This window comes from Canis lupus, chromosome 4 (genome assembly GCF_003254725.2).
Source record: "Canis lupus dingo isolate Sandy chromosome 4, ASM325472v2, whole genome shotgun sequence".
In the NCBI taxonomy this organism is placed as follows: Eukaryota; Metazoa; Chordata; class Mammalia; order Carnivora; family Canidae; genus Canis; species Canis lupus.
The window spans coordinates 67,602,959-67,620,032 of NC_064246.1; the positions used below are offsets into that span (position 1 = coordinate 67,602,959).

At 39.5% G+C, this 17,074-nt stretch overlaps 1 protein-coding gene across 7 annotated transcripts in view; it reads right to left on the bottom strand.

The window, feature by feature from the left end:
• The window catches only part of GHR (growth hormone receptor), a 271,389-nt gene that overhangs the window by 140,317 nt on the left and 113,998 nt on the right, over positions 1–17,074 (bottom strand). For all 7 annotated transcript variants that reach the window (XM_035714890.2, XM_035714897.2, XM_035714889.2 and 4 more), the window contains exon 2: positions 1,472–1,552. In XM_035714890.2, the coding sequence (XP_035570783.1) occupies positions 1,472–1,541 (70 nt within the window). In that variant the 5' untranslated portion in view covers positions 1,542–1,552. The remainder of the gene's footprint in view (positions 1–1,471; positions 1,553–17,074) is intronic.

The window sequence follows — 17,074 nt, forward strand, 5'->3', positions numbered from 1 at the left end:
AAGGTTTATGTCAAAGCTAAAATGTCAAAACAGCTGAAATAGATGCTCTCTGCAGACTCTCTAGGTCTAAATGTAACTTGAGCTCTCGTCTTTCAGCTGGGGATACATTTTTAATTTTCTTTAAAGATTTCCTTTGCCATACTTTTCATTTCACAGGTTTTTTAAATTCCTCAAGCCTTGCCCAGTGGAGTGAAAGCCACCTTAATGAAGAAAGTAGAGATTAAACCACCATAACTTTCGAACAGCCGAGGATCTCAGCTGTAATTCTTTGGCTCAGAACCAGGATCTAAAACCAGCCATGGGAAAAGCTGCTGAAACGGAGCCTGCAATTCTCTCCATGTTTGACTTGCATAATGTTGACACTGTAACACCAGAGAGACCCAAAAATATTTCAAACAATTATGACTTCTTTTCTATAAATATTTTTAAATTGCTTTAAAAGATAAAATAACATATTTTAAGCTTCTCACTCTCTCTCTCTTTTTTTTTACTCTGGTCGCCCTCAGCAGCTCACTACTATGGATTTATTTTTGGCTCAAAGGTCAGGGAGGACATCTTAAGGCACTACCTCTGATGTTAAACTGTGTTTTCCAACATGAGTTGTCCAGTGAGTAGGGGAATCAGCAACTCTTAAAGCAACAACTGAATGCAGTGTCACAGCACAGGAGAAATAGATTGTTTATTTCTTATGCTGTTGCCTTAGCAAAAAAAAAAAAAAAAAAAAAGTACTCAAGACAATATATAAATAAAAAAAATGTCCCACCCCTTTATAAGCACAGTTTGCTTTCTGGACAGAAAAAGCCTTCTTTCTCATCCCTTTCATTACTCTTTCTTGTTCCAGTTATTTCTGCCACAAGACATACATTTGAATGTACTGAGACTTCTCCATGGTGAAGAGGGCATAAAAATGGAAGGAGAATTATAGAGATGGCCAAGGAACTCATGAGCTCTGAGTACATTATTCAACTATTTTCAGTTGTGTCTTCCTTCAAACCTAAGCAAACGGCAATTGCCCAAAGCATGAGAGGTGAAATTTATTTGAAACCTGCAATTTCTGCTCTCAGAGAATATGATTCAGAGACCTTAATTCTGAGCTCTGGAAATCGGGGATGATATCCATAGTCACGGATGAGCAGAGTGATCAGTAGGTTAATAACTAACCTTCCAGTGCAATTTCAGTCCCTCTCCCAGGACCAAGAGACCTGGCTTGCCTTCAGTATAAATGCCCTCAGCATGATTTGCAGCATTTATTTTTGATATGCAAACACCAGATGCCAAAACTGTATTCCTCCTCAAACATCCACAGAAAACTCCTCCTGGCTTATGATTTTAAAGCTAAGATAAGTTTCCCATTTGCAGCTACTTAAAACTTACCTCTTTTAATTAAATCATCCAAAGAACTTACATTTAACAAATAAAGTTCAGTGTTATTTCAAAATACTGGGGGTGGGAATGCGAAAGCAGAACTCACCTTCACTCCCAGAAAAAGCACTGCCTGAGCCTGCCACTGCCAAGGTCAACAGCAGCTGCCAGAGATCCATACCTGTAGGACCTGCAATCACATACAAAAGAGAATAAGATAAAGCCAACTAAAAGCAGACCATCATCACTGCATACTGTTTAAAAATTGGCTAACCCATCAATGAGTTGACATGCGTGTCAGTTCTTAAAGAAGTCCTAGTAAGTTTTTCATCCCCCCAGAGTCTCAGATTGTTGTACTTTTCATGAAGGCAAACAGTAGTTTTGTAATAAATTCTACTTCTCGTGGGTGCTTGCTTCAGGAAATAACACAGACACTAGAGATTTTCACACCCTGGACAATAGCCTTAGAAGCACCTCAGCACAAAGGACCCCCACACACTGCTTCAATACTAGGGCCGGTGTGGTTTCACTTTAACTCGATCTGGAAATAGAAAAACTTGTCAGCAGTATCACCATGCATAGGGCCTTGAGCTGGACAGGCCATAAAAGGAAAAACACAACAACCCACTTGTAATAGTAAAACTTCTCCAGTGTGTTTCCAGTGAATAGAAGAACTCAACTAATACTCAGAAGACTGTGCTAATGAGCTATCATGAGGAGGTTTAGCTAGAAGACAGCAGGAAGGAGACAGTGAGACACAAAAGACAGCAAAACATCTGTGCTCTCTAGGTGGCCACCCTAGGATACCTGGTGTCCTGGGTTTTCTGTTTTAGGTGGAATGTGGTCTCTGATAGGCCCAGGAACATGAACAGCCCAGACTCAAAGAAAGGTCAGTTCACAGCCTTGCAAGCTATTTGGGATCCCAAGTGTGGCCACACCTAGACCCCTTCCGTTTGATGAATAGGGGAGCAGATCATGCCTCAGCCAGCACACACCTTTACCTGGAGGAAATAAGCTTCTTTGGAATCAATAAACCAGGTGTACACTTCTAGGATCTCTGAAGAGACAAGTTTAGGCTGGCTTAAAATGAACTCCACGCACTATCCTTTGGAGAGCTGACAACTAATGGAAACTCCTTTAAAGCTTCGCTGTAATATTTCCATAAAACTATATTACTTCTGCATCACTCAGGCACAGCTCCACCAGGGCCTCCCTCTGGCCTCATTTTCACTATTGTACGTTCTTGACAATAATGAAATAGCCCTTCTTGTTACCCCTAATTAGGCTGAAATGATGAACAAGAATGTTCATTCTCATGGGTAACAGAATGAATGGTGCGGTCCCTGGTAGTGGCCGTGATATTCTGACTAGGTATAAAATGTGATGTTTCATACTTTGACTTCTAGATGGTGGAGGGCTCACATGTCTTTCTTCAGTCCATATGATTTTCTGTTCTTAAAAAAGTCTCAGCATACACTTCTCCACGTAAACTGAGTATCTTCCTGTGTCTGAATACCCACGTATATGTCGAATGCATAAAGAACCCCCTCAAACACTGCCTCCTGGAGTCACTGACAGAGTGGAGTGTGATACCGCACATAAACACACTTGGCCAATGACAAGAGTTCACACAAATGTGAGTTGCAGTTACTGTAACATCCACGTTTTATTTTTTATTTTATTTTTTATTTTTTTAATTTATTTTTTATTGGTGTTCAATTTACTAACATACAGAATAACACCCAGTGCCCGTCACCCATTCACTCCCACCCCCCGCCCTTCTCCCCTTCCACCACCCCTAGTTCGTTTCCCAGAGTTAGCAGTCTTTACGTTCTGTCTCCCTTTCTGATATTTCCCACACATTTCTTCTCCCTTCCCTTATATTCCCTTTCACTACTATTTATATTCCCCAAATGAATGAGAACATATAATGTTTGTCCTTCTCCGACTGACTTACTTCACTCAGCATAATACCCTCCAGTTCCATCCACGTTGAAGCAAATGGTGGGTATTTGTCATTTCTAATAGCTGAGTAATATTCCATTGTATACATAAACCACATCTTCTTTATCCATTCATCTTTCGTTGGACACCGAGGCTCCTTCCACAGTTTGGCTATCGTGGCCATTGCTGCTATAAACATCGGGGTGCAGGTGTCCCGGCGTTTCATTGCATTTGTATCTTTGGGGTAAATCCCCAACAGTGCAATTGCTGGGTCGTAGGGCAGGTATATTTTTAACTGTTTGAGGAACCTCCACACAGTTTTCCAGAGTGGCTGCACCAGTTCACATTCCCACCAACAGTGTAAGAGGGTTCCCTTTTCTCCGCATCCTCTCCAACATTTGTTGTTTCCTGCCTTGTTAATTTTCCCCATTCTCACTGGTGTGAGGTGGTATCTCATTGTGGTTTTGATTTGTATTTCCCTGATGGCAAGTGATGCAGAGCATTTTCTCATATGCATGTTGGCCATGTCTATGTCTTCCTCTGTGAGATTTCTGTTCATGTCTTTTGCCCATTTCATGATTGGATTGTTTGTTTCTTTGGTGTTGAGTTTAATAAGTTCTTTATAGGTCTTGGAAACTAGCCCTTTATCTGATATGTCATTTGCAAATATCTTCTCCCATTCTGTAGGTTGTCTTTGAGTTTTGTTGACTGTATCCTTTGCTGTGCAAAAGCTTCTTATCTTGATGAAGTCCCAATAGTTCATTTTTGCTTTTGTTTCTTTTGCCTTCGTGGATGTATCTTGCAAGAAGTTACTATGGCCGAGTTCAAAAAGGGTGTTGCCTGTGTTCTTCTCTAGGATTTTGATGGAATCTTGTCTCACATTTAGATCTTTCATCCATTTTCAGTTTATCTTTGTGTATGGTGAAAGAGAGTGGTCTAGTTTCATTCTTCTGCATGTGGATGTCCAATTTTCCCAGCACCATTTATTGAAGAGACTGTCTTTCTTCCAATGGATAGTCTTTCCTCCTTTATCGAATATTAGTTGCCCATAAAGTTTAGGGTCCACTTCTGGATTCTCTATTCTGTTCCACTGATCTATGTGTCTGTTTTTGTGCCAGTACCACATCCACGTTTTAAAGTCCTAACCGGGAAGGCTCCAGGCTAATGGCCTTGCATCATCCTCATCTACTTTGCAAATGTGAACCAGTGAGCATCTCTCCTTAGATCCTTTACTAACAGGCGAATAGGCTATGTAATCTGAGCTTGGGGCCTCCAGCAGAAATACGTGAAAAGGCTAAAAATAAATATCTTAAAGGCTGAAAATGCCATCCCATTGTTAACTGGATATTTCCTTTTAAATTTTATTTTTAAAGTAGGAAAAGCAATGAGGAACTGGGCTCTATATATAGTGTTAGTTTTTACCAGCAATCCCCCAAGGCACTTAGTGTCAGGTAAAGAAATCTCCCTTGGTCTTTCTGGATATCAAGGTGTAACAGAATTCTAATTTCCTAGGCAGGGTTTTTTCATCCCGCCTGAATAGAAGGATAGAGGTTAGCATTACTCAGAAGTCTGCTTTCTCTGGTTGCTTCTTCAAATATTTCAAAGATACTGGGCAGATGCCAGAAACAAGTGAATTTTGCTTCAGATGAATAGTAGTTGACTCCCTCTCATCCTTGAACTTTTGAAAGTTGCTACCTGCAAATGAACTTTGCCTCTTCCAAATTAGCACAATATATCTCCATAGGACGTGTTCTCTTTCATAAAATGAAACAACAAATCAGAATCCCAAAGCAAAATCAACCAGAATCAATCTGTTTGTACACTCCTACAGCAGAAAAGGAGGTATTTAAAACTGTCATTCTCCCAAATAGGAGACAAGAACCGTTCACTGCACTGAGAACATTGCCCAGGGCCCCAACTCTAGCTCCAGGTAGGGGGCAGAGAGGAGGATGCAGAGGTGTAGCTGGATGCAGGAAGAGCTAACCACTGCATTCAAGACTAAGGCTCTCCTTCCACTGTTGCTGGCTTTGTGGGGCTGACTGTGAAAGCAGTCCCCTAGTGAACTGTCCCCAGGGCCAGTACACAGCTGGGCGGATGGACATTCTGTTCGATTTGCCTGGAAGCCACCCCCTTCAGTTTTGCAGAACTCCATATGGCAGCTTCTAGATAAGAGGATCCTTCTTCGTTAGGTTCAGCTGGGAGAAAGCATCCCTAGAGAGGACAAAGTGCCAATGCACAAAGTGTGAAACTTTAATGCAGTCTGTCAGCGATGTGCCAGATGTGAGCAGGAGAGAGTCCCATTATTCCCTTTCCCCAACATAAGTCTCTATGTAGACGCGGGTACCGTCCAGTGGAATCTACCAAATGTACCTTAGCCTACTGGGTTTTTAAGTTTGCAATATTTTTCTAGGGAAAATACCTCTCTAAATTTCTACGGATATTTATGCATTCTTTGGCTATAGCCTCATGGCAAGATTTTCCTTTAGGGTGGGGCAGTGGTTGGGTGGGGGAGACAAACTTCTATTCTTGCTTAATGGAACTCACACCATTTCCACTTTCAAAGCTTAAGGCACTTTGCCTGCCCTCCTCCCATCTCCTCACCCCCCCTCCCCCAACTTCCTCAAGGGAGAGCCAGCTGAAAAGCAGTATAATCCAGCTGGTGTGAGTTTTAGTTCTATAAACTGCCCAGCAGAGGAGACTCTAAATTACAGTTAGGCCTGGGATATACAGACTTTTATTCCTTGGCTATAAAACAGTACATAAACACATAAGAGATGGAGATTAAACATAATATTTTTTTCCAACATGTTATAACCAATTCCAGGCCAAGAAAGGAATTAGTTCAATTCTCTTTATTTTAAAATTAGCATGGATGTATTGAACTCCTAGAATTGTGCAGAGCACAATGGAGAATACGAAAGCAATCAAAATCATGGTTCTTTACCTCAAGATTTAGGCAGGATAGGCAAATGATATTGGGGGAAAAAGGAAGCATACTTAAAAATGAAAGAAAGACCAGAGTGAGGAAAAAAATCAGTCACTGAGGGGCTTAAAATTAGAACAAATGACAGAAGATTGTGATAGGTAAGGAATAGTGAGGGGGGTGAACTTGCATTATGGGTAAAAGCTCAGATGGTACAAACGTCTTGGGTATGGCTCTGGGTCTGATTAGTGGAGGACAGTAGGAGGTGAGATAGAGAACAAAGTTCAAAATTATGAATTAAAGGGAATAAAACTGAATAGATAAGGGAGGACTAGACCGAAACAGCAGTTCAACTCATATATTTTTAAAAAGATTGATTGATTGATTGATTGATTGATTGATTTAGCATGAGCAGGGCGGGGGGGGGGGGATGGTGGAGTAAGAAGGAGAGAAATCCCCAAGCAGACTCCCCACTGAGTGAAGAGCCAGCAGAGGGGATGGGGGCTCTCTCCCATGAGCCTGAGATCATGACCTGTGCCAAAATCAAGAGTCAGATGCTCAACCCACTGCACCACCCCGATACCTCAGCAGTTCAATTCATATTAATCAGAAAGTCACTGGAAGATTTGGGATTGGTAAGCATGTGCAAGTGGAGTTTTCTTAGGATAAATCTGCCCCTCATACTTTCTTAACTTGGCATCACTGAGAAATACTAACAAGATTTGGTGGTGACTGGATACAGGAGATGATAAAGAAAACATATCTATCACAAATGAATGAGTATATAGTATATGTGTGGATGAAAGATAGTGCTATTGATAGAAATCAGGATTTGGGGATCTGAGTTCAGGAATGAGAAGATCACATGACTGTCTTGGGATATTTGGTATTAAAGTGATATAATAGTGATTCAAACACTTGTAGAAGTGTTAAGAAATGTCTGGTGGGAAGTTGAAGGTAGGAGATCAAGGAGACAGAGAGAGAGAGGTCATTATTAGATTTCAGAGATATTTACATGGAGATGATGAGTACCAGATGAATTTAATGTGAAGACTAGGCTATTTCATGAAGAACCCCCACATCAACCTTATTAGAAGTAATATTATAAAGCATATTAAGCTATATAGGGGAAAATGTGCTCCTATCTGGTATGTAATTTGGCAGAGACAAAAGGAACAACCACTCAAAGCTACCTACACCCTCTGATTTGTATCAAGTATTTAAAAGGAAAGCGGTCAAGGGCATCCCTAGAAAAATGGTGTCAGCATATTAGCATATAGTTAGAATTATATGATAGATGTAGGAACTTGTAGTCCTGTTAAGGCAAAATACCAACATGGTAGCTGAATTGATAGAAATAATATTTCCCCAATTTTTTGTTTTATTGGATCTAGCTATCTTGATACCAAAAAAGTAAGAACTGATTTAAAAAATACACACAGAACCAGAATTGTTTATATTGCAAAACCAAGACTCTAGTTAGATAACCTAATAAATGTGTACTTTCTGATGCAGGTGATCATTAGTAATGAATTATTGCAAAACTGAATCTAGTTGATTTCCTGGTGAAGCTGTTCTAAAAACTCAACATCAAAAATGGCTAATCCAAAAGGGTATTTGAAATGATCCACTCTAGTTAATACCAGGAATTTATTTGACTAATTTGCATTTGTTCATGTTATTACCTACTTTTTATGGTGCTGGTCATTTGAAAATTGGTCAGATCTGAACTGCCTTAGGTCAATTTCTTTCTTTCCCATTAGTGAGAGAGAAAAAGTTTACAGACATTACTGGCATATGTACTTTTGTTGAGATTTTTCTCTTCTCAGGATCCAGTGGGGAATAAAGGATGGGAAATTATTTTAAATGTGTAATGTATGAGGAAAAAAAGGCTTGTGGGAGTAATATTAAGTAATTAAGTGCCCTTTTTCAGTAAAACATTAAAAGTATAGATCATATGCACCTGCGCTGACCAATTCAGTCACCAATCCCCAGTGGCCACTGAGCACTGGAAATGTGGCTAATGCAACTGAGGAATTAAATAAACTAAATTTTTATGTAGTTTTAATTACATACTTTAAGTAAGCATTTAAGCATATTTGAAATAGGTTGCGATGTGAATCTAGTTTCTCAGCTGTAGATTTTATTAAATCTAAATAAAGATCAAGTATATCTGATGCAAATTTAGCATCCAAATTAAGACGTGCTGTTAGTGTAAAACATACATGGATTTTGAAGGCTTGGTACAAAAAAGGCATCCAAAATATTTCAACAAGGTCTATGTTTACTACATGTTAAACTCATATTTTGGGTTGCTGGGTTAAATAAACATATTACTGAAAACTACCAATCCATGTTTCTTCTTATTTTTTTAAATATGACCAGCTGAAAAATTAAAATCACACATGTGGCTTGCATTATATTTTATACTTCTCTTTGACACACTGATAAATATATATATATATATAATGGTTTGTTTGTACTCACATTCAGAAACATTAAACTGTTACAGTGGGCATGTATGTTTTTGTAACAAAAACAATAATAAAAATTTTTATATTTCTAATGGCATATAAAATCCTTACAGTTACATTTTAAGAGGTCATCCCAAATGAAGAATGATGGGAACTAAAGATTTACTGAAGAATTAGTCATGATTATATTTGCAGGTGTTTTTTTTTTTAGGGTAGCCAGTATGCCTATGTTTACCTTTAGAGAAGTGACAATTCACACTGTATCTCTCTTTGAGTCATAGACAGTGGTGTACTGATAAGTGTGTAATTGTCTTTCTGGAATTAAAAAGAGAGAGGGAGAAGTTCCATGATTGGTAGGGCTTACCAGTTTCTGTGGTGTGAAAACCTCCACCATGTCTGATTCTAAGTTACCACGTCACCGCACCTGAAGTCACTGAACGTGGGTTCACAAGCTAGTACAAACTGGACCCAACACACCATCAGCTGGGGAAGTGAACGATGCTATCTAGGCTCCATGTAGGTAACAGGTACAAAGATTAAGCCATCTGCTGACATTCATACACAATGTAAGAGACAGTGAGTGCTCGTGCGTGAACCCTGGATACTCGATTTCATTTGATGCCATCTGTTCTGCTGTTAGCTAATCATATTTAGTTATGATCATTGGTAGATATTTTTCCAAGTCTTTAGAATTAACATCAGCCTCTACCATAAATACCATCCTTGATCTTCATTTATGGAGAGAGTGTGCTTGGGTTAAGAGCATGTGTTCTGGAGTCAGAGAGAGCTTGCTTCAAATCCTAGCTTTACCACACCTGTTGACTTTTCTCTAATATATAGATGATAATATTACTACCTTTCTCACAGGGAAATCAGGAGGAGATTAAATAAGATGATTTATTTAAAACATTTAGCATGTCCTCTGTGTGTATCCAGTAAATAAGTTATTAGATTCTTTCTGATACCAGTAATAAATAGACTATGTTTTATAATGTTTCCATGGGATAGATGGGGAGTAGAGCTCTCATTTATATATCATGAAATGGAAGCCTAGGGAGGTGAAGGCGATCAGTGTTCCTGGGTAGCCACAACATATATGACTCCCTTCTTCAATCATGCACTTACATAAAGGCACAAGGAAAAGGAGAATCATCATAATGTAATGTGTGCATCTCCTAGGATAAGGCAGGAACGCTGCTCATGTTTGCTTAGGTGTACAGGCAAATGTGCACCTTCTAACGGAGGCCCAATTATGGGAAATAATCTAGAGGCTGATTTCACCCATAATCATGATCTCATCTGCTGTAAGAAAAGGCTATGCTGTTGTTACTGGGTCCAGATCATTTGTTTTGTGAATCATGGATTTCTACAGCTGAAAATTGGGTAGATGAATTCCAGTGATAAAACACTTAGCTTCAAAGTAGGACTCTCTCTGTGAGAATACAAAAGGCAGCTGGGTTATAGGAACTTTGGTCTTTACCTCTTCCTTTCTGGAGAAATGAGAAAATGCAGGCCTTTTCAGCACTAAATGCTTCATGCTGTTCCTAGTTTGGTATGCATGGGATTCTGCTATGAGTGGACTTTCTCTGCATATGGGCATTCTGTGTGAGTTCAGTATGACTCAGTGGCACTTTGCAATACCTCACTGTAACAATCATCCTTGTGGATGGCCGCCAGCCTCACCCAGTTTGATTCACGTGGTGCATCCACTGATTTACAATGCAGGAGTGACTCCCACACAAAAGAGAAATCAATTGCATGGGTGCTTATTTGAACACCATATTCCTTTTTACATCATATTTTATATCTCTGCACCTACCAAATCATTTCTTTTTCAAAACAGAACTTGCAAAAGCAAACCTCTTACTGAATTTCTGCTGATTCTCTTTTCACAAGCGGCTCTTTTAAAAAGGTTTTTTTTTTTTTTTTTTTTTTTTTTTTTTTTTTACTGTGATAGATCATATAGAACATGGGGAATAGGCTTTAAACAAAGTTGAAGATGTTGGAGTTTTTTTCAGACTCTCAGATGAAAATTGGCTTTGTTTTACTGAATTTAATAGGAAATAAATAAGCTATTGAAGACATGATCTCATAGAATGAAGTCTTCAAACACAAACATTATTATTTTGATGAGATTATAATCTGACAATGAGTAGTACAGCAACTCACAGTGTACTAAAAGGAGTTACTAGCAGCCTCAGGTAACATACAGAGCAAAAACTGGGAGAAACTCTTCTTTCCTTTTATCAAGTCCAAAATGAACTTGTTCTTTTAAGGTAAACAAGTTGAGAAACCAAGAGTGAGGCAATGTGATCTTCTGGACAAAGCATTTCTAGAGAAGGAGTCAGCAGTCCCATGCCCTGGTGCCAGCCCAACATTGCCTGGTGTGGTAACTTGGGCAGTCACTCAATCGCCATAGGCCTCAGTTCCCCTGTCTGCACACCATCCCACAATTTTGTGATAAGCCAAATCCCATGCTGTGCGATGTAGTGAAAGCTGCCATTCATCGAGGACTACTCCTGCCCCATGTTGCCAGGCTCCTTGTCCTTCTCTTTTTCTAGCTGTGAGCAGCTGGGGACAGTAGATGTGCTTCACTTGCTCACTGTATCCCCAACAACTACCCTGGGGCCTGACACAGAGTAGATGCCTATTCTAAAATCTGCCCAATGAAGAAGTTGACCAGGAGCCACATTATTTCACTCAACTTTTACAAAGAATCTGTGAAAGACAGCCTCATTTTAAAACTGAGAAAATAAAAAAACAGAGTTCCTCAGTTTAGAGGAACCCTGAGAGGCTGAGTCCCCCAGACAATTAGCACCATGTTCAAGGTCTCCAATGCCTGCCTTCTCCTTCCTGTGCTTCTTCATAAATGTGAAACAAGGCTGACTAAGCACATGGGCAGGGTACCAGCAAGGCAGAAAAAGCTATAGATGGTAAGAAAAAGAGCATAAAGTTTGGATTTGAATTATGGACGGAGGCAGACACCACAGCATTTTCAGTGCTCTGGGCCTGTCAAGGACAGTAATAATTCATAAAAGCTGACATAGCAGTTTCTTTAGGAGTATTGCTCAAGGGATATAATGTTCATCTCTAGGCCTTAGAATCTCCAAGAGCACCTGGTCTACTTTTGGGTACATTACTTAACAGCTATAAAGTGTGCTCTTTCCATGACATGGGGGCACCCCCCTCCCACCTCCTCTAAGCCTATACATATAAATAGAAAGAAGTCTAGTTGGCCAGACTGACTGGCTGCCAGATAGATGGCAGACATAAGGCAGATCAATGTCATGTCTCAACTCCAGGAAGTTTGTAATATACCACTTCACTCTTCGAGATCATGCGAGGTGTAATTGTTTGGACTTGGACCATTCATTGTTCACAGCTTTCATAGAAAATGCCCTCTAGAACAGTGCTGTGTCACAGAAATATAATGTGAGACCCAAATGCTGGCCACATATGTATTTTTAAATTTCCTAGTAACTACATTAAAAATACATAAAATGTATTTCAATAATATACCTTAGTTAACCCAATACAGCCCGAATATTATCATTTCATCATACAGTTAATACGAAAAGTACTGAGATATTTTACACTCCTTTTTTTTCATATGGAATCTTTGAACCTAGTGTATTTCACACAGCACATCACAATTGGTATTAGCCAGATTTCAAGTGATTCATAGTCACATGCGGCTAAGTGGCAACCACATGGAAGTGTGCAGCTCTGGGATGCTGAGAGATTGTGCGTGTCCATGTGGCCAGCTCCCTGGCTAGGGCGGAATGTGTCTGCACTTATTATTGCTCATGAACAATAGGTCAAGCTGCTGAAAAGGAATCTTTAAACAGTCATTTTTCAAGGTCTAATAGTTTCTTAAAGTCCTGGAAAGAAATAGTCTTCCTACTGATGCAAGAGGCAGGATGCTCCAGATCTCCCTAAAATTTGTTTTGCCTATGATTACTGAGCCCTGAAATCTATACACAGTTAAATCATAAACCTTTTTGGGGGGCACAAAGCTGGCACAGAGCATCAGATCTGTCACGAGGTATGAGATTTAAGCAAATCATTTCTCACCCTCAGCCTCAGCTTCCTTATCTCCAAAACAGAATGTCTGGAGCATATCAATAGTTCTCAGCCTTCACTGCAAATCAGAAACATGTGGGAAACTTAAAAAATGACCTGGCTTTATCAAAGATAAATTAGAATCTCTGTGGTAGGGCTTGAGTATTAATTTGTTATGTGATTCTAAAGTGCAGCCAGGGCTGAGAATCACTGACCTAGTACAAACCAAATGTGCTACAATTTTTTCAGTTTGTGAAAACAGTGCACTATATCCCAGGAAGCCTTCCTCACAGGAGTGGAGGGAGAGAAAAAAAAAATCAATCTTTCCCATTCAGTCAACCAATAAGTGTAATTTTTGCAATAGAGAATCTTCTATACCAAATGGTTGAAATACTAAATCTAAAGGTAGGAAAAGAAAATATTATCCCATGAAATGGCAAATAAAAAGAGTACACGTAATGGATGAAATCAGCCATCCACAGATAGGACCACTCAAGTAATGACAAAACAGTATTTTAAAGTGTTGCTGATGAGGTCCCGTCAAGATGACCATCTCTAGTTTTTCAAACACTAACTTAGGTACTTCTCTGAAGGAACTCTGCAGATGTAATTAAGGTTACTAATCAACTGATTTTAAAATAGGGAGATTATCCTCTATTACTGAGGCAACTAAATGTAATTAGCCTATAACAGCAGAAGTAACTGTGAGATGTGCCAGAAGAGGAAGGCAGAGAGATGAGAAATCTAAGAGGGATTTGATGTGCTGTTCCTGGAGGGGGTGGCACAGAAAACATGAGATGCCAGCCAGGCAGACTCGGGTAGCAAACCTGGCTCCTAGCAGATAGCCAGGAAGGAAACAGAGAAGACTGTCCTCCAATAGCAAGGAATTGAACTGTATTAGCAACCTCAAGGAGCTTGGAAGCAAATTCATCCCCAGAGTCCCCAGAAGATAACAAAGTCCTACAAAGTATTTTGATTTCAGTGTTCTCTAAGCAGAGAATCAGCTGAGCCAGGCTGTGCCCAGACTTTTTACCTACAGAACTGTGAGGTAATAAATGGGTGTTGTTACAAACCAATATATTTATGATCATTGGTTACGGAAGCAATAGAAAAGTAATACAATCTCTAAAAGTCCATTGTAGAATCCAAGGTTGACTTCCTAAATGTTAAAAAGGAAGATTATTATCCAGTCACCACTGAAACTTGTCCAACTGGAGAAGAGCCTTTTAGCAGAGTGTAGAAATTTGTGACTTGATGTCAAGACAGTACAATACTGGCATAAAACAGACACATAGGTCAATGGAACAGAAGAGAAAACCCAGAAATGGACATAACTACATGGTCAATTAATCTTTAACAAGGCAAGAAAGAATATCCAATGGAAAAAATATTCTCTTCAATAGATGGTGTTGGGAAAATTGGACAGCCATATGCAGAAGAATGCAACTGGACTACTTCCTTACAACATAAAAACAAATAAACTCAAAATGGATGAAAGATGTAAATATGAGACAGGAAACCATTAAAGTCTTAGAGAAGAACACAGGCAGTAACCTCTGACCTTGGCCACAGTAACGTCTTACTAGACACGTCTCCAAACGCAAGGGAAACAAAAGCAAAAATGACTATTGGGACTTAATCAAGATAAAAAGTTTCTGCACAGCAAAGGAAACAATCAACAAAACTAAAGGCCTACAAAATGGGACAATATATTTGCAAATGACATATCTGATAAGGGGTTAGTTCAAAATCTATAAAGAATTTATTAAACTCAACACCCAGAAAATAATCTAGTTAAGAAAAGGGCAGAAGACATGAATAGACATTTTTCCAAAGAAGACATCCAGATGGATAACAAACACATGAAAAGATGCTCAACATCATTCATCATCAAGGAAATACAAATCAAAACCACGATGAGATACCATCTCACACTGGTCAGAACGGTTAAATAAACATGTCAGGAAACAACAGATGTTGGTGAGGATGCAGAGAAAGGGGAACCCTCTTACACTATTGGTGGGAATGAGAACTGGTGCAGGCACTCTGGAAAACAGTATGGAGGATACTCAAAAAATTAAAAATAGAACTACCCTATGACCCAGCAATTGTACTATGTATTTACTCAAAGGATACAAAAATGCACATTCAAAGAGGTACATGTACTCCAATATTTACAACATCATAGTCAAACTATGGGAAAAGCCCAAGTGTCTACTGACTCATGAATGGATAAAGAAGATATGGTGTATGTATATAATACATATACATACTAGAATACTATTCAGCCATCGAAAGGAATGAAATCTTGCCATTTGCAATGATGTGGATGGAGCTAGAGTGTATTATGCTAAGCAAAATAAGCCAGTCAGAGAAAGACAAATACCATTTGATCCCCCTCATATATAGAATTTAGAGAACAAAACAGATGAACATAGGAGAAGGGAAAAAAAGAGAAATCATAAGAGAGACTTAATAACAGAGAACAAACTGAGGGTTGATGGAGGGAGGTGCGTGAGAGATGGGCTAGCTGGGTGACAGATATTAAGGAGGGCACTTGTGATGAGCACTTGGTGTTATATGTGAGTAATGAATCACTGAATTCTGTTCCTGAAACCAATATTATACTATATGTTAACTAACTAGAATTTAAATAAAAATTTTGGGAAAAATAATTATGGGCAAAAAAGAAAAATTTGTGACTTGAGAGACAATCTTGTCCAATCAATTAATGATGGATGAGGAATGCTTAAAAAAAATTAGACAGTAAATAATCTGTGACTTTGGTTTCTCCAACTACCCCTGGCCAAGAGTGCTTTAATCAGGCAACAAAAATGTCTCAATACAAAAACAGGTACAATAATCTCTCGACTTGGTGATGCTCTCCTGAAGTCATTCAGTTCCTTCTATTCCAACTCTACAATTGCCAAATTACCTTCTGATTCTTATCTTGTTTTCTGAGTTTCCTCTCTTTCTGGAAAACTAATACAATAACCAGCTGAAATGAAATTGCTTGACAGCTGAAATGGAGAACAAATGAATGAATCGGCATTCTGGTGTATTGGCCCATCTCTTGAGTTTGGCTAGTATAAATTGGTCCCCTAGAGTCTGATCACCTCTCAGTCAATTGATGCAATTTATTTTTTGAACACATAAACCTGGACATGAGATCATCCCAGGGAAAGTGAGAAATACAGAGAAAGCCTGTCTGAATCCACTTGCTGGCCTCGCTTCTCATCTTAACCTCAGATCTAACCAGGGAATTAAAAAACAGATGATGTGTCAATGGAAAGGTAAATCAAAACCAAGGTCAAAATCTAGGACCAAATGGATGGGGAAGATAAGGACAAGCAGCATGTATTCGGTGGAGGAAAAGGTGGTGTGGAAGGGGGAAGTACAGGCTATCTTTGTAACATGTCCTTGTACCTAATATCTTGGCTCAGGAGAGCTCGTTTTCAGTCCTTTGAAGTAAACATTCAATTCCCAGGAGCCTTGTGTTTACCTATGGGGTCACCACGGCATAACTCAGGAAACTAAATTCAATGACTTGGCCATGTTTCTCCTACAACAGTTGGCAGCTGGATAATGACTGGAACGAGCAGGCTGAGTCAAACCATGCACCGTTTCACAGAGACAGTCCTCCTACCAAGACGTCAAAGAAGCAAACACTTCAATGCCTTTTCGTTGTAATCTGAGTGGTTTCAACTATCTCACATCGTGTGGAACAGCAATACAACATTCATCTTCCAAACTGAAAAGTGATTCAAATGACTTTTTTTTTTTTTTTTTTTTTTACAACCCACCATTTGTGATCATGTTATCAATTAAAACTACTTCCCAATGAGGAAGGGAAGCTCCAGGGAATCCCCAGGGTGGCAGTTTACACAGAGCCTCATGTAAATGCTGAAGAACTCGAGAGCCGGCTCCTCAGAGGCGGACTAATTTCGCTGGATGCCCATAAGCATCTGAAATAACTCCTGTCCGAAGTGAATTCAGCATTTCCTACCTACCCCCGACCCCTGCCTAAGGAACAAATGGCCTCATCCCTCACATTTCCTATCTTGCTTGATGAGATTAGGATTTTGTAGTTTCCTGAACTAGGTACCTTAGTTACCCCTATCCTTCTCACAGGTCACATGATGCTGTAAGAGACTGATTCTACCTCAGAATTCTCTCTGGAATGGAGCTCCTCCTGCCTGATCACCCCACTGCCTCTTCTCTGCCCCTTTTTTTTTTTTTTAAATGCATGAAACAGCCTCCCTCATGGTCTATCTTCCTTTACCTTCAAGGCCGCTGTCAGACAAATCAT